The sequence below is a fragment of the Megalobrama amblycephala genome, linkage group LG15, assembly GCF_018812025.1.
Source record: "Megalobrama amblycephala isolate DHTTF-2021 linkage group LG15, ASM1881202v1, whole genome shotgun sequence".
Taxonomy (NCBI): domain Eukaryota; kingdom Metazoa; phylum Chordata; class Actinopteri; order Cypriniformes; family Xenocyprididae; genus Megalobrama; species Megalobrama amblycephala.
Genome location: NC_063058.1, coordinates 5,905,397 through 5,929,923, shown reverse-complemented (window position 1 = coordinate 5,929,923; position 24,527 = coordinate 5,905,397). Strand labels below are relative to the sequence as shown.

General features: G+C 37.7%; 1 protein-coding gene across 1 annotated transcript; it reads right to left on the bottom strand.

Annotated features, from left to right (window-relative positions):
- Positions 1 to 21,127: 21,127 nt before the first annotated feature.
- On the bottom strand, positions 21,128 to 24,232 carry irx3b (iroquois homeobox 3b). Its single transcript, XM_048159321.1, has 2 exons — positions 23,845 to 24,232; positions 21,128 to 22,837 (listed from the first exon to the last, which is right to left on the bottom strand). The coding sequence occupies exons 1-2, from the start codon at positions 24,055 to 24,057 to the stop codon at positions 21,950 to 21,952; spliced, it is 1,101 nt and encodes a 366-aa protein (XP_048015278.1). The 5' UTR covers positions 24,058 to 24,232; the 3' UTR covers positions 21,128 to 21,949.
- Positions 24,233 to 24,527: the final 295 nt, after the last annotated feature.

The following is a 24,527-nucleotide window of genomic DNA, read 5'->3' as shown; positions in this document are numbered from 1 at the left end:
AAAAAAAAGATACAAATTAGTACAAATTTGTGTGTTAATAATTAACAATATTGTGTATTAATAATTAACTATTTTTAAAAGCAAAAAGCTTTTCTATTGTAAATAGAATAGCAAAAACAGTGCCTTATTGCTTAAATATGAATGTTTACTTTGAGCTACATATCTGAAAGTTTTATTAGTTTTATAACTTTGGTACTTTGTTATGATGAAATGATCTGTATTTTGATTCCATGCGCAGTCAGAGACCAACACAGTGATTGGACAAGGTCTTTTAAGACCATATTTTCCATTTCACCTTCTCCTAATATGAGGTTGTTTTTGCCCATCCACCCTGAGCATGTCAAATCTCTTTTCATCAAATATTCACACCACCAACGTCCGTAATGATTTTCTGTCGCTTTGTATCTCTTGCATCCTGTGATTTCCCTTCGTTCTTCTCTGTGTCACATGCTACTGAGGTCAGGTAGTGGGTTTTAGCTCTGAGTTACCAGGCCTATAAAACCATGTTGTAAAAAGTTTTGTATAGACGCAGCCTGTGAGTATATGCATATGTGATAAACAAAAATATTATGTCAATGTTTGGATTAATTATATTTTTTTATGTTTTTGAAAGAAGTTTCGTCTGCTCACCAAGGCTGCATTTATTTGAGAAAAAATACAGTAAAAACACTAATATTGTGAAATATTATTACAATTTAAAATAACTGTTCTATTTGAATACATTGTAAACTGTAATATATTCCTGTGATCAAAGCTGAATTTTCAGCATCATTACTCCAGCCTTTAGTGTCACATGATCCTTCAGAAATCATTCTAATATGCTGATTTGATGCTCAAGAAACATTTCTGATTATTATCAATGTTAAAAACAGTTGGGCTGCTTCATAGTTTTGTGGAAACCATGATACTATCATTCAAAAGTTTGAGGTAAGATAAAAAAATAAAAAATAAATTATTATACTTTTATTCAGCAAGGACACATTAAAGGTGCCCTCGAATGAAAAATTGAATTTATCTTGGCATAGTTGAATAACAAGAGTTCAGTACATGGAAAAGACATACATTGAGTTTCAAACCCCATTGCTTCCTCTTTCTTATGTAAATCTCATTTGTTTAAAAGACTTCCGGAAAACACGCAGATCTCAACATAACACCGACTGTTACGTAACAGTCAGGGTGTACGCCCCCAATATTTGCATATATGCCTGCCCATGTTCAAGCATTAGACAAGGAAAGGCAGTATTAACGTCTGGATCTGTGCACAGACAAGGTAAGCAAGCAAGAACAACAGCGAAAAATGGCAGTTGGAGCAATAATAACTGACATGATCCATGATTACATGATATTTTTAGTGATATTTGTAAATTGTCTTTATAAATGTTTCGTTAGCATGTTGCTAATGTACTGTTAAATGTGGTTAAAGTTACCATCGTTTATTACTGTATTCACGAAGACGAGAGCCATCGCTATTTTCATTTTTAAACACTTGCAGTCTGTATAATTCATAAATACAACTTAGCATAGCCTCAAACTCATAGAGAATCAAATGTGAACATCAAAATAAATACTTTACTCACATGATTCGATGTATGCACACAGCATGCATGACGAACATCTTGTAAAGATCCATTTGAGGGTTATATTAGCTGTGTAAACTTTGTAAATGCGCTGTAATATAGTCGAGAGCTCGTGAGGCAGGGGGCACGCGATTTAAAGGGGCGGCGACTGAAAAAATCAGTGTATAGTTAATGATGCCCCAAAATAGGCAGTTAAAAAAATTAATTAAAAAAAATCTATGGGGTATTTTGAGCTTAAACTTCACAGACACATTCAGGAGACACCTTAGACTTATATTACATCTTGTGAAAAAGCATTATTGGGCACCTTTAAATGTATCAAAAGTGACAGTAAATACATTTATAATGTTACAAAAGATTCTATTTCAAATAAATGTTGTTCTTTTCAACTTTCTATTCATCAAAAAATCCTGAAAAAAAGTGTCAAGCTTTCCACAAAAAACCTTAAGCAGCAAAAACTGTTTCAACATTGATAATTATTAGAAACATTATTAATAATTGAGCACCAATAATAATAACTGAGCAGCAAATCAGCATATTAGAATGATTTCTGAAGGATCATGTGACACTGAAGACTGGAGTAATAATGCTGAAAATTCAGCTTTGATCACAGGAATAAATTGCATTTTACAATATATTCAGATAGAAAATAGCTATTTTAGTAATTAGTAATTCAGTAATTATTATTTCATAATATTACTGCTTTTACTGTATGAAACAAATGCAGCCTTAGTGAGCAGAAGAGACTTCTTTCAAAAACATAAAAAAAAAAAAAAAAAAAAACTTAATTATTCCAAACTTTTGACCTCCAGTGTAAGCTGGAGGTAAAAGGTTTAATTATAAATTAATGTAATTATTTTCTTACATATTTTGTCTAAAGTCTATTGTCTGTTTGATTTCAAAAATGTGATTTTTCTCACTGTTATTTCATAGTTATGTTTGAACATGTTAGACTTTGTGGAAATTCATCTTCAGACCACCAAAACACATCTATAATCTCAACACATTTGAGTCCGTTCAGTAGGTAATGACTGTTGACCCTTCTGGATCTGGTTCATCGCCTTCTCTTCCTATGACGATGTGCCTCAGGGTTTGTTTCTTCTCGTGTCAGTTAAAAACAGATAAATGTGCCTACACATCAGCACCTGTAATCCAACTCCAGCAGTCGGCCTGTTTTATTGGCAGGTGATTGAAGCTGTGTCAGGTCATAATTCAACCAGGCTAAGATCTGGAGACATTCCCACTGCTTTCGCCTGACAAATCTGTGTGGTTGAGAGTGATTTGGCTGGTTGTAAAAGTCAATGGTCCACTACTTGGTTTTAAAGGTTCATTGAGTTCTCAGTCATTTCAGCTGTCAATATTTACGATAAAGGCACTCAGCAAGGTTGATTTCTGTTTGTCTCAAAGATTACTCATGACTCTACCTGTTCAGTCATATGCTCCGGTTTCGTGGAAAATCAGTGACTTTGCATATCTTTGCAAATGTGGGAATAACTAACTAGCAACTTGTTAGCTTAGATGCTTTTTTAATGTACTGTTAGCAGTGTGTTCAAGCAAAAAAATAATAAAAATAAAATAAATAGAAAAATCAGCGAAATTATACAGATACAGTAGCGATATTCATACTAATACTGTAAACCTGAACTATCAACCAATTCAAAAAAATGAACTTTCGCTGTTGTTATTTTCACTTCAACCATCCTTGTTCACATTACTTAAAAAAAACTCATGTAACTACATGTACTGAGTTGTTTCTACTAAAAATGATTATTGTCAGCTTTACTTGATAAGTGTTTGTTCAGTCAACATTACATTGCTGAGTGAAACGCACAAATTAATGTTGACAACTAACTGGGCAGTGGATCTGTAGTTCCCAGCATACTTTGCAAGGGACTGCATTAAGAGAGTAAATTTAGAGATTAAAGTGTTATTTTATGTGTTTTTCAGTAAAGGGAAAGATGTTAGTTTATGTTAGTCTTTATGTTATGTTGGACATTTAGAGGAGTTTCTGTAATGTTTTTGAATTTTGTGGTTATCATTATGCACAAGAGTGGCGCTTGTGTTTAGCGCTCATATACGCATGTTTATAGGATGGAATTGCTGCTCTCAATTAAAGCTGCAGTCCGTAACTTTTTTTTAAGTTAAAAATGATCCAAAATAAATTACATGTACATAACCAGCCAGTGTACACTAGACATGACACAACAGTGAGAAGCGATAAAATCAATCAAAAACCACAGCCAATCTGAAGAGAGTGTGGGCGGGCTCTCTCGGCAAGAGCACAGCAGACACAATGAAATAGGCAAGTACATAGTACAATTCATAAATATTACACCATTTAAACATTATTTAAAGTACATACGGAGTGACTGAACCAATCTTTGTCAAAGAATACACTTGTTTGTTCGCATTGACTTGACAGTTTGAACGTTCTTGTGCCCATTTATTTATTTTCAAGATCTGAGGTGAATTAGCCAGCGTTGTTTTCATTACAGCTAAAAAGCTGGGAACACAGAATGACATTCAAACTCACGTTAGAGGCTTTTAACATTAAATAAAGCACATAAACAGCAGCTACCTGATATTATCATTGCCATACTTTGTGCTGTTCCAGCCATGGCGTCGCAGAGAAATAGAAACCGTTTCTAAAATAGAATATTCGTGTGTTGACAAAAACTCAGATTAACATGGAAAAGATGCCTTTATCGCATATCGCGGCGTTGCATTGCATCTGGTTAGGACACGGTGTAGGCTTGTAATGTTTTCTAATTCAAATGGTACTGGTGGGATTCTGCGGGAAATTCGAGCATGCCGCCCTTCGTCTTTGCATCATTACATCATGTCTTTTTACATAAAGAACGAGTCCCAGCTAGTAGGCTATATCATGTGAGGATGCTGCAGGTGGTGGATAATTGATAGCCTTTTCTCACAGAAGCTGGAATAATTAAACTTATCATTTTGATTATGGATATGACAAATTAACGTTAGAGATTAGACTGTACAGAAATTGAAATCTACAGGTAACGCTAATACACACTAAATACACATAGTTATGCATTGCTAATGTTGTTAACATTAACAATTTGAGAACTAAGTATAATGAATAATAATAATTTGCACGGTTTGATGTGATATGAGCTAAGCGATCATTAGATTTAATCACCGTTGGCAATGCGATTTATTGTAATGCTTTTTTCTCACTTGGTCAGAACAAAAGTGGCAGACATGTTGCTTACTTGTTCAGATGATATTTTCCAGTGAAAATTCTTATTTTGGTCATACTTACAAAACTACAGTCTGTGATTATGAAGTTCAGTATCCACACAGATGTGGTGATCGACAGCAAACATTTGAATCATCAGTGCTGATGCACAACCCACGTAAAGATGATAATTCCGCGAATAACCGCAGTTACAGGTTTCAAACAGAGATGGCGACAAAGAGGCAAAACTTACGGGCTGCAGCTTTAAATTGAGTTTGTTCAATGAGTTTTTTTTAATAATTAAGCTTTACTTGAATTTCTTTTGTTCATACAACTAAATTTTTATTTGTACAAATTACTCAATATAGTTTCAGGTGCGTGAAACCACTTGACACTGCATTTTTCAGTAAATCCATCAATTCATTTTTTGAGTGAATTAAGATATTGGCCTAGGTGTGAAACAAACAATTAGGTGTGAAACAATTAAACAGAGCTAACAAGAAAATTAAGGTTGTGTTTTGAAATATGACACTAGTGGTGAAGATATTGGTATCTCCCGATATTAGTATTATTTTGGTGTCAGTGTGATTAGTTTGCTTTAGGCAGATATTGAAAACATAATTGGTATCTACATGATTATCATTATCAATAGAGGCAGATTAGGCCAATATTGAAAGAAGAAAATTGATAAATATATTGTTATTGGTCATCGGTCTAATTAGGCCAATACTGGAAATGGATAATTTGTATAATATGATTATCGATATCGGTATAATTAAGATAATATTAGAAGAATATTAGACCAATATTGAAATCAGATAATGAAATCAATGATGTGAATATCAGAATCTGTCTAATTAGCTCAAAATTGGAAGCACATTTGCATCTTTATTTTTTTATTTATCATTATTGGTCTGACTAGGCCATTATTGGAAACAGATCATATTTATTGTTATATTATTATTAGCATCAGTCTGATTCAGTATAATAAATTCCAAATACTCTCTTTTAAAAGTATAAAAAAGTCACTTGATTAATATAAAATGATAGAATCTATAGCTTTAGAGTGAATGTTCTCTTAATAAAACAAACAATAGAGATTGATAATATTGCTGTTATAAGAATATTATACCTGCTATCAGTATTGGCCAACATTTCATTAGTTAATATTGTTTAGGGGCCACATAGAACTCAATCAATTCTTTTTAACTGACTGATCCAAACAGAAATATTATACAGACAATTAAACATCTGGTCCCACTGTGACATTCAAGACCTTTTGTATTTATTTATGTTAGCTTTATTTGGATAAACTATTTCCTTGGTCTATGGGTAAGGATCTTCAAATTAATAAAGATTTGTAGAGGTTGTTTGCTTTTAGAAGTGCATGATGGGATAGACTTTATTTAAAGAAGGTCTAAACAAGACACGCTCTCTATGTAATTGTCTTGTGAATATAGTTATTTGTGCAGTGTATTAAGGAAAAACTGTATTTGTGTTTTATATTTATAAATATGAATGAGGCTGTAGATGGCAATGCCTCTCTGACACATTTCTGACCGTCCCTGAGAGATGATTTTTACAATACCATCTTCTCACATTTATTACCCTCTGTTGAGCGCTTTCAAACAGTCCTGAATCATAAGCAGCAATGTACTTTGATGTCACTTGAGAAAGCCATAGATGGATTTGAAAGGAATCTATTTGGCACTTCAGCTCTTTTGTCAGTCTTTTCCTCAAGAAAAAAAAGAGAGCATGGGATCTCTTTGTATTTCCTCTCTCTTGTTCTCCAGCTTCAGTTTTTGCTCTTCCACCTTCCTCTGCTTTGTCCAGGGGAATCATTACTGTTTTGCTGAATATTTCATACACTTCAATACCTCTCTTCTCATTCACCTGACAAACACCCTCCCTCACCTGCCCCCGAGTTCAGGAAATAAATAAAACACATCCCGCTGTGGATACACCATGAACTCGGCCCATCAGTCTGTTTAAGTACCGCTGTCTCCTCCAGAGTGGGATAGAGTTCACTGGAGTGAATAGATTACATTTGTTTTCCAAGATGATAATGTATTATCAGAGAAATTTTAATTCTTTAGCATGTAAGGATTTGTCTGGTAACATTTGTTTGCTTAACCATCAGAAATTGGGTGTGCTTCTTTCCTTTCCTTTTTCCTTTCCTTTCCTTTCCTTTCCTTTCCTTTCCTTTCCTTTCCTTTCCTTTCCTTTCCTTTCCTTTCCTTTCCTTTCCAAACCAAACCAAACCAAACCAAACCAAACCAAACCAAACCAAACCATTACACACCTTTTATTTCTTATTCTTCCTTTCCTTTCCTTTCCTTTCCTTTCCTTTCCTTCCCTTTCCTTTCCTTTCCTTTCCAAACCAAGCCAAACCAAACCAAACCAAACCATTACACACCTTTTATTTCTTATTCTTCCTTTCCTTTCCTTTCCTTTCCTTTCCTTTCCTTTCCTTTCCTTTCCTTTCCTTTCCTTTCCTTTCCTTTCCTTTCCTTTCCTTTCCTTTCCTTTCCTAACCAAAAACTAAGCCAAACCAAACCAAACCAAACCCTTACACACATTTTCCTTTCCTTACCAAACCAAACCAAACCAAACCAAACCAAACCATTTACACATCTTTTCCTTCTTATCCTTTCCTTTCCTTTCCTTTCCTTTCCTTTCCTTTCCTTTCCTTTCCTTTCCTTTCCTTTCCTTTCCTTTCCTTTCCTTTATTTTCCTTTCCTTTCCTTTCCTTTCCTTTCCTTTCCTTTCCTTTCCTTTCCTTTCCAAACCAAACCAAACCAAACCAAACCAAACCAAACCATTACACACCTTTTATTTCTTATTCTTCCTTTCCTTTATTTTCCTTTCCTTTCCTTTCCTTTCCTTTCCTTTCCTTTCCTTTCCTTTCCTTTCCTTTCCTTTCTAAACCAAAAACTAAACCAAACCAAACCAAACTTACACACATTTTCCTTTCCTTACCAAACCAAACCAAACCAAACCAAACCAAACCAAACCAAACCATCTACACATCTTTTCCTTCTTTTCCTTTCCTTTCCTTTCCTTTCCTTTCCTTTCCTTTCCTTTCCTTTCCTTTCCTTTCCTTTCCTTTCCTTTCCTTTCCTTTCCTTTCCTTTCCAAACCAAACCAAACCAAACCAAACCAAACCAAACCATTACACACCTTTTATTTATTTCCTTTTCTATTAAAATATTTCCAAAGTAAACCAATAGGAATCCTTTTATGTTTGAGCAAACATAATTTATTTGATCATTCATAGTTTGATTTTCTAATACAGAGAATTTAGTCAAAGGAAATTCTGCACTTTCCAACTGAATGTCTTCATATTTAATTTACGTGTGTAGAGATGGTGTTTCTACAGCTGTAGGGCTGGCTAAAGCATAGCCTAAGGGCTGTGTGCTCCTCTCAAAGTCTGTAGAGATTTCTCATCTCTTGTCCAGATCTTCTGGCTGATGCTTTTGTTCTGCTGTCCTTGGTTTTACACATGTACTTCTGTGATTGAAGTAAATGTCAATACACATGAACAAACTTTGACTCAGAACACAAGGAAGTGCTTAAGCCTTTTTGCTCTGCAGTGACTTTTCTCAGCTCTCTGTTGTAGTTCTCATGTCTAACATTGCTTATAGTTTCATACAAATATAGTGAACTGATTTTGATGGTGTATGTGTGTTCACACATTTCTGAGAAAAATTCCTCAAGATGGTGTGATTTGGGTGTGTTAGAATGGGGAATTTGGCTCAAAGAACAAAACCAGTCTACACTACAGTCACACCAAGTCTCTCCCTCCAGATGAAAGCATATTTACTCTCTGTTCTAACCTACCCTAAAACAAAAGAAGTATAGTGCCACAAGGCTCTTCAGTTTCAGCTTCGACCTGTCAGTCAAACTCTTACCTACACAGACGTCCTGGGCCAAGGGAAGTGAATGGATATTTTTAACAGTCCTTCAGATGTCTTAACCAAAGAAAATCTGTCTCTCTCAGTTGGTGGCATATTTCATCTCAAAATTAAAAAGAAAAAAAAAAAAAAAAAAAATGTTTAAGCACATTTCTCCCTGAATGTTTATTACTGTAATATACTGATACTATACATACTGTTTAAAGCTGAAGTGTTAAAATAGTTGTTACAAAACCTTCTCCAATTCCAGCATAAAATGTTGAGACTAATATAGGTAAGATACTTGTACACTACTGGTCAAAATACTTGGATAATTAAGATTTTGTTTTTGTTTTTTAATTTTGAAAGAAGTTCTTATGCTCACCAAGGCTGTCTTTATTTGATAAAATATACAGTAAAACAGTATCATTGTGAAATGTACAGTAATTCTATACAGAAATGGACTGAATTTTCAGCATCATTACTGCAGTCTTCAGTGTCACATGATCCTTTAGAAGCCATTCTAATATGCTGATTTGCTGCTCACGAAACATTTTAATAATAGTAATAATAACAATAATAATATCATTATCTTTCTATTCATCAAAGAATCCTGATTTTTTTTTTATCATGGTTTCCTCAAAAACATTAAGCAGCACAAATGTTTTCAACACTGATAATAATCAGAAATGTTTCTTGAGCAGCAAATCAAAATATATTACAATGATTCCATACATTTACCATTTACCGGTAGTGTTTGTGATTTCCCTGATGAATGAACAAACAAACAAACAATCTGTCATTATCAAAACATCTGTCACAACCCAACAAGCCCACCATAGCAAAAAAAAAAAAAAAACCTTTATATTGTAAATAATTTCATTCCATTAGACATAGATGCAGGTGTGTGTGTCTGTATAAGTGATTGCGTTAGTCTGAGCTGAGCTCACCGGCACCCTGCGCTGCTGGTCTGGTGTTTCATTAGAGAGTGTGTGTGAGCTGGCAAAGTGAAGGAACCAGGAATGATTTTCCAGCGGTCATCGCACCTCACCCTTAGCCCAGAGAAGGAGACATGTGGTGGGTCACTGGGAGAGATGTGGCCTTCTCATCCTGGTGCTATTTAAACAGGCTGGTGAAAGGAGTGACTGCCAGGTTTCAGATTTAATTCACTTTACTGATGATCATATTCTTCAAATAGGCCAGTGAACTATATTCAGTGCTGGGTAGATTACTTACAAATTGTAGTCGGTTACTGATTCCAATTTACATGACAAAAAAATGTAGCTAGTAACATAATTCATTACATTACACATTAAAGGTAATATAATCTGACTACTTTTTGATTACAATTAGATTACTTTTGATCTAACTCGTTTATGTCACATGTGCTGGCTGGTTGATCCAGAGTAATGAGGCTTGAGGAGCAGTTAAATAGCATTTATTAGAAATCAAGAAACGAACAAACATACAATACAGTTAGTAATGTTAACACGACACATAACATAAGCTAACTGAGGGTATAAATACACAGTGGTAATTAGGGACAGGTGAGACTCTAATCAATTAAACAGTGAAGCAATGACTAACTATGGCAACCAAGGAAACAGGAACTAAACACACTGAAAGTGAACACAGGCAAAATAAGACAAAAGAATATCAAAATATAAATCCACGGGCCCAGACACATGGAATTTGTTACAGAATTCCCTCATTTCAGAGAGAACTGTGATCGCTCTCCGTGGCCGTGACGAGGGAGATTTGATCGGCCTTCATGGCCGTGACGAGGGAGCTTAGATCGGCCTTCGTGGCTGTGACAAGGGATCTTAGATCGGCCTTCATGGCCGTGACGAGGGAGCTTAGATCGGCCTTCGTGGCTGTGACGAGGGATCTTAGATCGGCCTTCATGGCCGTGACGAGGGAGCTTAGATCGGCCTCCGTTGCCGTGACGAGGGATCTTAGATCGGCCTTCGTGACCGTGACAAAAGGAGCTTTGATCGGCCTTCGTGGCCGTGGCGAGGGAGCTTAGATCGGCCTTCGTGGCTGTGACGAGGGATCTTAGATCGGCCTTCGTGACCGTGACAAAAGGAGCTTTGATCGGCCTTCGTGGCCGTGACGAGGGAGCTTAGATAGGCCTTCGTGGCTGTGACGAGGGATCTTAGATCGGCCTTCGTGACCGTGACAAAAGGAGCTTTGATCGGCCTTCGTGGCTGTGGCGAGGGATCTTAGATTGGCCTCCATGGCCGTGACGAAGGAGCTTAGATCGGCCTCTGTGGCCGTGACGAGGGATCTTAGATCGGCCTCCATTGCCGTGACGAGGGATCTTAGATTGGCCTCTGTGGCCGTGACGAGGGAGCTTTGATCGGCCTCCATTGCCATGACGAGGGATCTTAGATTGGCCTCTGTGGCCGTGACGAAGGAGCTTAGATTGGCCTCTGTGGCCGTGACGAGGGAGCTTAGATCGGCCTCTGTGGCCGTGACGAGGGAGCTTTGATCGGCCTCCGTGGCCGTGACGAGGGAGCTTAGATTGGCCTCTGTGGCCGTGACGAGGGAGCTTTGATCGGCCTCCGTGGCCGTGACGAGGGATCCTAGATTGGCCTCCGTGGCCGTGACGAAGGAGCTTAGATCGGGTTCCGTGGCTGTGACGAGGGATCTTAGATCGGCCTCCGTAGCCGTGACAAGGGAGCTTATATCGGCCTATGTGGCCGTGACGAGGGAGCTTATATTGGCTTCCGTGGCCGTGACGAAGGAGCTTAGATCGGCCTCTGTGGCCGTGACGAGGGATCTTAGATCGGCCTCCATTGCCGTGACGAGGGATCTTAGATTGGCCTCTGTGGCCGTGACGAGGGAGCTTTGATCGGCCTCCATTGCCGTGACGAGGGATCTTAGATTGGCCTCTGTGGCCGTGACGAAGGAGCTTAGATTGGCCTCTGTGGCCGTGACGAGGGAGCTTAGATCGGCCTCTGTGGCCGTGACGAGGGAGCTTTGATCGGCCTCCGTGGCCGTGACGAGGGAGCTTAGATTGGCCTCTGTGGCCGTGACGAGGGAGCTTTGATCGGCCTCCGTGGCCGTGACGAGGGATCCTAGATTGGCCTCCGTGGCCGTGACGAAGGAGCTTAGATCGGGTTCCGTAGCCGTGACAAGGGAGCTTATATCGGCCTATGTGGCCGTGACGGGGGAGCTTATATTGGCTTCCGTGGCCGTGACGAAGGAGCTTAGATCGGGTTCCGTGGCCGTGACAAGGGAGCTTTGATCGGCCTCCGTGGCCGTGACGAGGGAGCTTAGATTGGCCTCTGTGGCCGTGACGAGGGAGCTTTGATCGGCCTCCGTGGCCGTGACGAGGGAGCTTAGATTGGCCTCTGTGGCCGTGACGAGGGAGCTTTGATCGGCCTCCGTGGCCGTGACGAGGGAGCTTAGATTGGCCTCTGTGGCCGTGACGAGGTAGCTTTGATCGGCCTCCGTGGCCGTGACGAGGGATCCTAGATTGGCCTCCGTGGCCGTGACGAGGGAGCTTAGATTGGCCTCCGTAGCCTTGATGAGGGAGTTTAGATCGGCCTCTGTGCCCGTGACGAGGGAGCTTAGATTGGCCTCTGTGGCCGTGATGAGGGAGCTTTGATCGGCCTCCGTGGCCGTGACGAGGGAGCTTTGATCGGCCTCTGTGGCCGTGACGAGGGAGCTTAGATCGGCCTCTGTGGCCGTGACGAGGGAGCTTTGATCGGCCTCCGTGGCCGTGACGAGGGAGCTTAGATTGGCCTCTGTGGCCGTGACGAGGGAGCTTAGATCGGCCTCTGTGGCCGTGACGAGGGAGCTTTGATCGGCCTCCGTGGCCGTGACGAGGGAGCTTAGATCGGCCTCTGTGGCCGTGACGAGGGAGCTTTGATCGGCCTCCGTGGCCGTGACGAGGGAGCTTAGATCGGCCTCTGTGGCCGTGACGAGGGAGCTTTTATCGGCCTCCGTGGCCGTGACGAGGGATCCTAGATTGGCCTCCGTGGCCGTGACGAGGGAGCTTAGATTGGCCTCCGTAGCCTTGATGAGGGAGTTTAGATCGGCCTCTGTGCCCGTGACGATGGAGCTTAGATTGGCCTCCGTTGCCTTGATGAGGGAGCTTATATTGGCCTCTGTGCCCATGATGAGGGAGCTTAGATCGGCCATTGTGCCCATGATGAGGGAGCTTAGATTGGCCTCTGTGGCCGTGACGAGGGAGCTTTGATCGGCCTCCGTGGCCGTGACGAGGGATCCTAGATTGGCCTCCGTGGCCGTGACGAGGGAGCTTAGATCGGCCTCCGTAGCCTTGATGAGGGAGTTTAGATCGGCCTCTGTGCCCGTGATGAGGGAGCTTAGATCGGCCTCTGTGCCCGTGATGAGGGAGCTTAGATCGGTCTCTGTGGCCATGACAAGGGAGCTTAGATTGGCCTCCATGGCCATGAAGAGGGAACTTTGATCAGCCTCCGTGGCCGTGAAGAGGGAGAACCACCCCTGGCCCCAAGTATTGAGCTAGAATCCAGTTTACCCCTGCCAAGTATTTTTCATTGTTAGTTTATTAAATATTGTAGTTAACTAATGTTTACTAATGGAACCTTATTGTAAAATGTTACTGTTACTGTAGTACTAACAGTAAAGTATGCATAACTACATGCAAATAACCATAACCCTATATTAAGTACATGTTAATGAATAAAAGGTAACACTTTATTTTACAGTGTCATTGTCAGTGGTTTATAAAGTACTCGAAAACCATACTTGAGTAAAAGTATAGATATCTTACCAGAAAATGACTTTGGTAGAAGTTAAAGTCACTATTTAGAATGTTACTTGAGTAAAAGTTTTAGGTAACACTTTATTTTACAGTGTCATTGTTACATATGTTACATGTAGTTACTATAGTAATAACTATAAATTATGCATAATTACATGCAACTAACCCTAAACCAAACCAAACCAAACCAAACCCTAATCCTAACCCTATAGTAAGTACATGTAGTTACTTAATATTACTCAGTACTTAAATGTATAATTACAGTGTAACAAAGACACAAGTGTAACCAAGTTTTAAAGTATGTGATATTTTTTGTACTTAAGTATGAAAAGTATTTGTTTAATATTAAATGTACTTAAGTATTGAAAGTAAAAGTACAAATAAATGTAAAATACAAAAGGAGCAAAAAATTATTATTAAAAATTGTTCTATACGCAGTTTGAGCAGCAAGATTGTGTTCAGTTTTAACTCTTTCTTACTTTTTGTTTCTTTGAATTAAAAAAATGGCTAAATGTTTATTGTAATTTTTAAATATAAAAAATACTCATATATTATTGATTGTTCATGTTAATTCATAATGCATTATAACTAATGTAAGAGACAATTTTAAAATGTTAAAATGTAAATGTTGAAATTATTGCTCTCGTGCTGTATAATGACAGCGCGCTCTTCTCAGCCACTCCAGCAACGGACGCAACCCAGAAAATGAAATCAACCGTGGTTGTGCGAGCACTTGTTTGCACATGCTTGCTTGCAGTCTGTGTTCTTCCGACTTTATTTTGTAGTAAGTAACGAAAATGCTTTGGGAAAATGTATCGGAGTAAAAGTATACATTTTATTTAGGAAATATAGTGGAGTAAAAGTAAAAGTTGACAGAAATATAAAAACTCAAGTAAAGTACAGATTCTCTGTACTGTAACGAAGTATTATTACTTTGTTACATTACACCACTGGTCATTGTTACACGTTACATGTAGTTACTGTAGTAATAACTATAAACCAAACCCTCATCCTAATCCTTATCTATAGTAACTACATGTAGTTAATTATTAATCACACTGTAACAAGGACACCCTAAAATAAAGATTATTTTTATCATTTAAGATTGACAGAGTCAGCCTGGGACAAATATATAACAATAAAAACAAGAAATCATAAAGTGCTTTTTAAAAGTGGCAAAGAATGTATGTTGAAAGCATGGCAAAAGTTTCCAAGATGGTTTAATGTGACCTTTATATTAGAAAAATAAATAAAAACACTGTTTGCTATAATAAAAATAAACCCCTGGGACAGGAAAGTGTCAAAGTTGAAGATACACTAATTACTGCCAGTCAGTCATGGGAGTTGTTTGATAAAGATTTACAATGAAACCCATGGAAACGGCAATGTCACTGTGGATAACTGTCGAATACATGATTTCAAGCCATTTAATCATTTTGGATGTGGATTTAACCGTTTGACCCCACATCCCATGTGCTGTTTGCTTTCCTCTATTTTAAAACGATCATCTGTTCGTTCATGTAAGATATGTTTATACCAAAACCCAGATTCCAACAACTGTATATTTTCTTTCAATATAACACATACCGAGTCCATCCTGAAGACAGGGTAAGCGAGACTCCAGGGAATTCTTAGAGGTCGACATTTTAATACTGGTAATTACGTTCCAATCTTCCTGTGAATCCACCTGTAAAATTGTATTAGCCATGCGATTTCCCATGGTCCTGTGGGGGAGCGGCCCAGTGCGGAAGTCCTGTTTTGGATGTTTGATTATTTAATCAGAGAGTGATCTTAGGTCTCACACATTTCTCAAGGTCATGGGAGTTTCCACAGAGTTGTGTGTGGATATTTCAGTGCTCTGATGATGATGATGGCAGTGGGGGATTGTTTTAGGTGGGCTCTGGTGCATTATGGTTCAAGAACAGAGATAAAGATGGACAATAAGACAATATTGAGGGTCTTGTGGATTAGAGAGAATAGAGTTCTGTAAAAGAAAAACTGTCCTTTTAATTATTGTAGATAAAAATCAGTTATATTTATGTTAAAGTCAGCTATGTAGGAACTTCACAGTATTGCATATCTTGTTAAGGGTGATGGTAATAAACTCTTGTTAAATAAAATATACATTTTACATAGATTTTAAGGTAATAAAGGAGTTTTTTTAGGTCTAAAACAGCAAGGTAAAACTATTACTGTCTATTTAAATATAATTGAAATATATTTTTTACATGTATGCAATTTTTACTGTATATTTTTATGCAATTAACTATTTAACATTCATTACTGTAACATTTTTACATTCTTAGTTTTAACATTTATACAAAAGGATACTGGCTTATCTTGTGGACAACTTAAAAAAACTGGTGACTAAGAAACCAAAAACTTTTCAACAAAACCTTATGGGAAGGTTTTGGGTTTACAAAAACCTGATGAACAAAACATGATGAACATGATATAATCTTGAGGCAATAGTGCAACACAAAACAAAACTATCTGTCAAACTCATATGAAGTTTGTTTGAAGATTGACTTTGAGGATTGAAGATTTATCACAGCATGACTCATTCACTCACACATCCCTCGGCTTTGGCCGGCAGCCATCATCTTGAAACTAGCGCCGCCATGTTAGCACATTTTCTCAGATGATGGTGAAGTTGTGTCTTATTAGTTCGCACAGCGGGTCTACATTTTGGTCCAGAATGATGATATGGTAGAGCAGTGAGAACATTCAGGGAAGTTGTTTTCAGGGCTATGCTACCGTGCTGGTGTACAATCATGCATTACAGCTCCATCAGCTAATCAGAGGTACAGCTTCAAAACAAGATGAATTACCTAGCCTAAAGACTGTGACATCTATTCACTTATGATCTGTTGAGGACAGTGCTAAGAAGTAGATTTTGCATTTTTGAAAAGAAATGTGAGTATGAAGCTTTGAGGGCTGTTGACAGGATGTTGTTAAGGTGTTAGCAGGCTATCCAGTTGCTAGCATGTACTGAGTGGTTATTAGCTTGCTATGCGGTAGCTTGTTCTGTGGTTAGCATGCTATGTGCCCTGATAGCACAAATACATGGAGTGGAGACTTCTATTTGATGTATGCATTTTCATCTCAAGATGTATTTTTAGTGTGTTTATTCATCTACAGTACTTCTCTAAGACTTTTTCTTTTTAGATGTTAAAGGGATAGTTAAAAAAAATCCATATGACTCCCGAGGGTTAATAAAGGCCTTTTGAAGCGAAGGGATGCGTTTTTGTAAGAAAAAATATCCATATTTAAAACTTTATATTTTCAAACAACTAGCTTCCAGCGAAAGACCGTACGCAGAATGCGCGAGTCGCCAAATGAGTAATCCTCTGACGTGATGTATGACGCAGGATGTTGGAGTATCATAAGCTTAGACGGCTCTCACGGTTCAAACAAATAGGGCTGGGCAACAAACTCAAGCTCCTCTTCTCTTATATCGAAATCCTCCAACATTTCTCTTTAAAATTTCTCATTTTAAACTTCTAATTCGTGACCAGTGTTTTGTTTTGCTCTCTCATCTGCGCCTATGTGTGTGTCATTGCGTCATCACGTCAGGTCAAAGGTTGCTCTTCCTCCCAAATTGACGTGCGCAGTATGCGTATGGTCGTCCGCTGGAAGCTTGTTATTTGAATTTATAATGTTTTAAATATGGATATCTTTCTTACAAAAACGCATCCCTTCGCTTCAAAAGGCATTTATTAACCCTGCTGAGTTGTATGGATAATTTTTTTTTTATGAATGTATGCATTTTTTCTGTCTTCAGAATTTGGCCTACCATTCACAACCGTTATAAACCTTGGAGGACTAAGGATATTTTTAAATATATCTCGGATTGTGTTTGTCTGAAAAGATAGTCTTATACACCTATAGCTTGAGGGTGAGTAAATCATGGGATTGTTTTCATTTTTGGGTGAACTATTCCTTTAATAGATGTTTAGAAAATGTCTTTAAAGGCCATTTCAAATAGACAGACATCAACCACCGGTACGTCTGCGGTGTTGGTCGGCTCTTGTTTTCGTAGGTTGAACATGTTCAATCGGCATTTGTTGCCGTCTGTCGGTAAAGTGTGAATTGGTCTTAAGGTGTTTATATTGTTGTTTTTAAAGATGTTTATCGATTGTTTGCACAAAATAGATACTTTCCAGATGAAGCATCTTGGAGACATAAATGTACTATTTGAGTGGTTGTTACAATGTTATGTGGTTGCTAGCATGTTCTTAATGGTTGTAAACGTGTTCTGAGTGGCTGTTAATGTTTTGCAGTTGCTTGTGTGTTCTGAGTGGTTGTTAGCATGTTATGTGGTTGCTAGTGTGTTCTGAGTGACAAACGACCTATATAGGCGTATTGGACCCACTTTATATTAAGTGGCCTTAACTACTATGTACTTACATTTAAATTAATCATTTGATACAATGCACTTATTGTGTACATTGTACTTATATCTTAAAAACACCTACATGTAATTACATCTGTAATTAATTTCTGTAATTACATTTACAATTACACTGTTGACCCATCCCTTACACTTTACCCCTACCCTTAAACCTACCCATACCACCAAAGCTTTCCCTAACCTTACCCGTATTCCACCTCAATAGCAGCAAAAGTGTTTTGCAATTCAATATGAACCCAATAAGTACATTGTGCTTATTTTTTGATGTAAGTACTTAGTAGTTAATGCCACTTAATATAAAGTGGGACCGGCGTATTGGTTGGAGAACATGTTGGATTGTTAGCATCATAGATATGTATGTGTGTGCCTCTTTAGCAGCTGTTTCTATTGGCTGCTATACATAAGCTTTCAGCCATATTGGAATGGTCAAATGGCCGGTCCGTGAGCACTTGAGAGCAAGTTGACTGTACATCTGTAACTGTAGTTTTTCACATATGTATCTACATTTGCAATAGACTCCAGCAGATAATTTTCATAGGAATTTCAATGGTTTTACTGTGTTTGCATGATGTTAGCATCTGAAATGTTGATCGTTCCAAGATGGTGGACACAATGATAAATCTGGAGCAGTCGAATGAGGTATTTATGTATATTGATTGTTAGCATACTGTACAGTTGTTAGAGTGTTCCGAGTGGATGTTAGCATGCTATTTATTTGCTAGCATGTTTTGAGTGGTTGTTAGCATGCTATGCATTTACTAGTGTTTTCTGAGTGGTTGCTAGTTGGTTACTTCCACTTAATAAGTAATGACTTCCATGAAACTAAACTTTAGTTTAATTGTAACACCTGACATTACTCAAGGACCCACAAGATTGTCGATATCTTGAGCAAAAACAGGCCTAGTGAGATATAAAGGTATAAAATGACTTCAGAGTGGATTGTAAGCACTTAATTTGCTTTGATACTCAAGAAAACAAACTATTACCATAATTGTTCTGTAACCCCTCTGACAAGACCTTGTGGGAACAGGGTGAGGAATTTTAAACTGAATGGAGAGAGACCTCAGTCTGTCCTCCTTCTCCCCCAATCCAGACGAGGGTCCTTTGTGTGCCATGAAAGCGTTCCCATCAGAAGCCTCCATCAGACGCAGGCATGAAATCAGTGCCACCTCCCTCTCTGTGCCGTCTGTCCTCTAGACACACATAAACAATCACAGAAGGGTTAACCTTTAACATGCCTCATATGTTCAGATAGTTGTGGTTTAAATCCAGAAACTCTCATTAAACTTACACTGAACTATTATCAAGATCATTGTCAATTTAATTACAGATACAGATCTGCAAACAGCAAGTGAAATGCAAATATGTCGAATCAGAATCCAAAATGACATAAAGAACAATTCAATGGGCTGCTTGTAATGGTGAGTTTATTGTTTACTATTCTACAGCCGAGCTTTTATTTATTGAAGCTCGTTTACGCCACGGAATAAAAAAATGTAAAAGATAACTTTAAAATGTAAAAGACTTTTTATCTCACAATTCAGACTTTTTTTCTTGCAATTCCGACTTTTTTCTCGCAATTGCGAGTTTATATCTCACAGTTCTGACTTTTTTCTTGCAATTCTGACTTTTTGCTTGCAGTTCTGACATTTTTCTCACAATTCTGATCTTTTCTCAAAAAAGTTTATATCGCAATTCTGACTTCTCACAATTCTGACTTTTCTTGCAATTGCGAATTTATAACTCGCAGTTCTGACTTTTTTCTTGCAATTCAGATTTTATTCTCAGAATTCTAACTTTTTTCTCTTGCAATTCTTTTTTTTAAATTCTAACTTTTTTCTTGCAATTGCTAATTTATATCTTGCAATTCTGATTTTTCGCACAATTCTGACTTTTTTGTCACAGTTCTCACATTTTCTCAAAATTCTTGCAATTGCGAATTTATATTGCAATTCTGTCTTTTTTCTCAAAATTCTGACCTTTTTCTCAGAAAAGTGAGTTTATATCTCGCAATTCTGATTTTTTTCTCACAATTCCGATTTTTTTTCTGAAATTGTGAGTTTACATCCTGCAATTTTGACTTTTTTCCCGCAATTCTAACTTTTTTCTTGGAGTTTATATCTCGCAATTCTGACTTCCCAGCTGAAAAAAAAGTACACTTCTCTAATGTACTTAAAGCATAGTTGAGTACACTTAGATGTTCTTAAAATTATCTTAAGTACTAAAGAAGTATATTAAGTACAAAATTAGTGCACGAAAATAGAACACTTTAAGTACATTATAGAAATGTACTTTTTTTCACATGTTTTTTTTCTCACAATTCTTTTTCTCAGAATTACGTGATATAAAGTAACAATTACGAGATATAAAATCAGAATAGCATGATATAAAGTTGCATTAAAGTCGTGATATAAAGACTTCTCAGAATTACAAGTTTATAACTCACAATTTCAATTTTATATCACACAGTGACATTATTACCTTTTTTTATTTTTTAGTCAGTGGCAGAAACAGGCTTCCTTTCCTATTAACAAACTGGATTTTTTTACATTAAATAAAATGTGAGTGATGTTTACCCATGGAAAACCAGTCGCCACATTGCTATGGTGTTGTGGGTAGTTGCCAGAGTGTTGCTTACAGGCCCAAGTCAAAAGAGCCTAACTACCAAGTTTCTATGATATTCTGGTCTCTAGAAATTTTACCGCATTTGATCATTTAGAAAAGTAATAGCACACCTTTCCTTAATAAGCCATAAGATATGAGGTGTCATTTATGTCTGTAGCACAAGTTAGCCTACATACTAGGGGTAAAGGGTTTGTTCAAGTATGAAGAATTGTATGAGCATTTATGATCTAATCTTGACTTGAATTAGAGCAGAAGGCAGAAAATGTGTTTAACTGGGATCTTTTGACTGCCTGCAGATGGCGCTCTAAAGCAGAGACAGCACGTGACAATCCTGAACCAGCAACATGATAACCTCAAGAAAAACTTGAGTCATCTCAAGTGTGGCTTGACAACAATTGTTTTCTTTCAGTGTGACGTCAGAGGAGATTGAGATTTAGGCTTGGACAACCAATATTACTATTCTAAATAGACATAATTCTATTTAATTCTTTCGTATTTTGATGCAGTTTATGGTTCAGGTTAATTTAAATGTGATTATGAATAATGTAAGGAACTAACATTTCTTTCATTTTCATTGTGCTTTTAATTCTCATCTCATTTCTATAATATTCAATTAAAATGTCTATTGAAAAAGATTGAGTAGAAGAAAGAACAAATTCATTATGACAATTGTGATTTCAATTTAATATTCAAAATAGATGTCTTTGTACAATATTATTTCAAGTAGGTACATTTTCATTTCATTTACAAAACTTTTGAAATATTATTTGTTTTACCCCATTTAAAATATTCAGACAAAACATGACATATAAAATGCAACGTGACAAACAGATTGTTAAGATCCAAGGCATTTGGGAAAACAAAAATATTAAAAGATGATAATTCATATTGTTAAATCACTTCTTAAAGATAAGCATAAAGTCTGGTTTAATTTTATTGCGAATCCTTAAAACGGATGTGCTAAAATAAGACAAAGATGTAGACGCAACACTTACTCAAATCATAATTTGTGTGTGTGTGTGTGTGTGTGTGTGTGTGTGACATGATTAGAAGACTTTTAAAATTCCCATATAGGCACTACTTCCTTCATGATTTATTACAACTCCCAATAACTAATTCTGTAATTGTACAATCTAATAATTTAGATTAATTTGTTGTTTTTAAAATAGGCTAGGTCTGAATTCAATGGTGTAAGATTGTTATTCAAAGACAAAACTGGGCATCCTACGGATAAAAACACATGATTCTAGCAAATTAAACACAATGGAATGTATGTTTTCAAGTCGGCAATATAAAATATATTCTAATATAATCTCATATTGAAGAGCTAATAGACAGCTTTAATCTATTATAAATTCAGGGAATCCTTTATGTAGAAATTGGATATATCTCTGATCTGACGTGTTACACTCCCGTTAGGAAGGTGAAAAATAAAACAAATAAATAATAAAAAACTGAAAAAGTCTTTAAATGTCTGATTTGTTTCTATAGGTTGTGAGTCCTCTGGTCTCCATGCTTCACATGTGTGTGGCTGTTTGAGGTGGTCTGGTGTTTTAGTCCGAGGTAATGGCTGGTTAAAGCCATCTGATGGGCCGAAAAGGCCATTTTGGTCCAGTTCTGAACATGGAGAGGATTCCTGACTGTCTGAGCGTCACAGTTCCTCTGAATCCACGAGGACTTTTTGGGACTGTCCGGTGTCGTTGCAGTTTCAGCCAAAGACCAGATCTTTGGCTTCTGAGGTGGACTCGCATTATTCGTGGGCTCTTGTGCTGCCGGACTCTTTTTGATTTGCTCCTCGTCTCCCTCGCCTGAGTCTCTTCTGTCGTTCATAACACTGCTCATAAAACTCTTCTCGGCTCCCACATCATCATATTCCTCAGACGCATCAGAATCAGTCCTGTCAGAAACTTTAGACACTGACTTTTCGTCCTCCTGATAATCACAATCCTGCTTGTCTTCGATATTTTCCGTGTCAATGTTCTCCAGGTCTATTTCCTCGTCCTCGTCCCTCTTGTCTCCGTCCTCGTTGTCACTCGTATACACATTTCCTTCCTCGTCGGTTCTTGTTTTGGGAACCCAAGTCATTTTGTTCTCTTTTTTCAGTCTCCTGCGGGCGTTGGCGAACCAGGTGGACACCTGAGTGAGGGTCATTTTGGTGATGATGGCCAGCATGATTTTTTCCCCCTTGGTGGGATAAGGGTTTTTCCTGTGTTCGCTGAGCCAGGCCTTCAGGGTGCTGGTGCTCTCGCGGGTGGCGTTCTTGGGTCGGGACGGGTCACCGAACTGATACTGGTGTCCGTACGGGTAGAAGGGCGCATGAGGAAACCCTGCGTGCTGAATCCCAGGACTGTCTTTAAACTCGTACTGTGAGCCCTTAAACAGAGAAAAAAAAAAAAAAAAAAAAAAGTAGATATGAGCATATGGATCTGACTGAGAGAAATATATATGCTTACTTATTTTCTTCTAAATTTGTTTAATAAAAATCATGGATAAAGACATGAATAACCCAAGGGATAAAGAAAAAGAAACTATCTTTAAGAATAAAGAATTGTTCAGTGTTTTTTTGTTTTAGCATTTCACACTGTAAAATGGAAATAGTTGTTTCCTTATGTTTTTTTATCTACTTGGAACCTTAAAAATAGTTTTTGCTATTTAACTTTAATGTAGTAATAAATAATCATTTTGATCAGGTTGACATTTAAAATGCATGAAGTACATTTCCGATGTTTTCAAGGGTTCTTGAATTGCATTCGATATTTAAAAAAAAAAAAAAAAAAAAAAAAAAAAAAACAAAACATGGATGTTACATGATAGAATCTTCAGGTAGGAAATATATATATTTTGTATAAATAAATTAAATCGTCTCCAGCTCGTTTCATGAAATCGTGGAACTTGACAAACGTTCTCTGAGCTCTAAAAATATTTTATGTTTGCCTAAATTTGCAACGTTTCTGGAGTTTTATTTTAAGTAGCGAACATATACGTTTTGTCATTAATATTTCATATGGTAGCAACATTTTCCAATTTAAAGACATTCACATTTTCTTAAAAACAACCGTTTTCTCATCAAGAACATTTTAAGGTTGTATTTCTAGACTTCGTGAGTTGAACGTTGTTTGGAGAAAAAAAATCTTTTAGCGTATTTGAATTCTGTGTTCTTTTAAGAACCAATTTGTAGTTGTGAAATAAATAACTAGAGAATTAGAAAAGTTATTTTGGTCCTTACAAAAAAACTTTAATTGTATTTTAAGTAGTTAGTAGTTAACAGGCTGTAGTCGTCGGATATGTATAAAATTCCAACATCATTTTCTAACTTTAAGATGCTTGAAAATCCAAATGATAAGTTCTTCAACTCAAACGTTTATTCTACATGCACTCACCAGCTGGTTGAGTATGGAGAGGTCGTTGGAGTAGGGCAGGAAAGCGCTGTATCCCTGCGCATTGGCGAACGGAGCTCCGTACATGCTGGAGAGGACGCTGGAGAGAGAGCCCGACGCGTTCAGCTCCGCGCCGACGCGACCGCCGACCGCCGCGTGCCGCTCCGTGGAGTACAGCGGTCTGATGTACTTATAGCCGAGCTGCGGGAGAGACATGCTGCTGCCAAAGGTCCGAGCGATGTAAGAGAGTCACAGATCTCGCCTTTGACACGGAGGATTCAGTGGAAACTCACGGAGAGTCTCGGTGAGAGTTAAAGCCGCTCTCCAGTCTGAGGTGGACTGAGGTCACATTCAGATTGAGTGTGATTGTTCACAACACTCGTGTGATTGACATTTCTAGTGTCTCACAGGCCCCTCCCATCTCTGAAAACTCTCTCTCTTTCGCTCTCTCTCTCTCTCTCTCTCTCTCTCTCTCTCTCTCTCTCTCACACACACACACACACAGCCTAATGTCTGTCGTAGTCCGATCATTTCTTTCTTATTATCCTTTAATCATATCTAACTTTATTTTCACACAACTGGATGTTATAAACCTGATTCATATCGTAACTGAAAGACATTTACATTTGCGTAACGTTTGCCAGGAATAACTAAATCGCCATAAATTTAAACAACAATTATAAAAC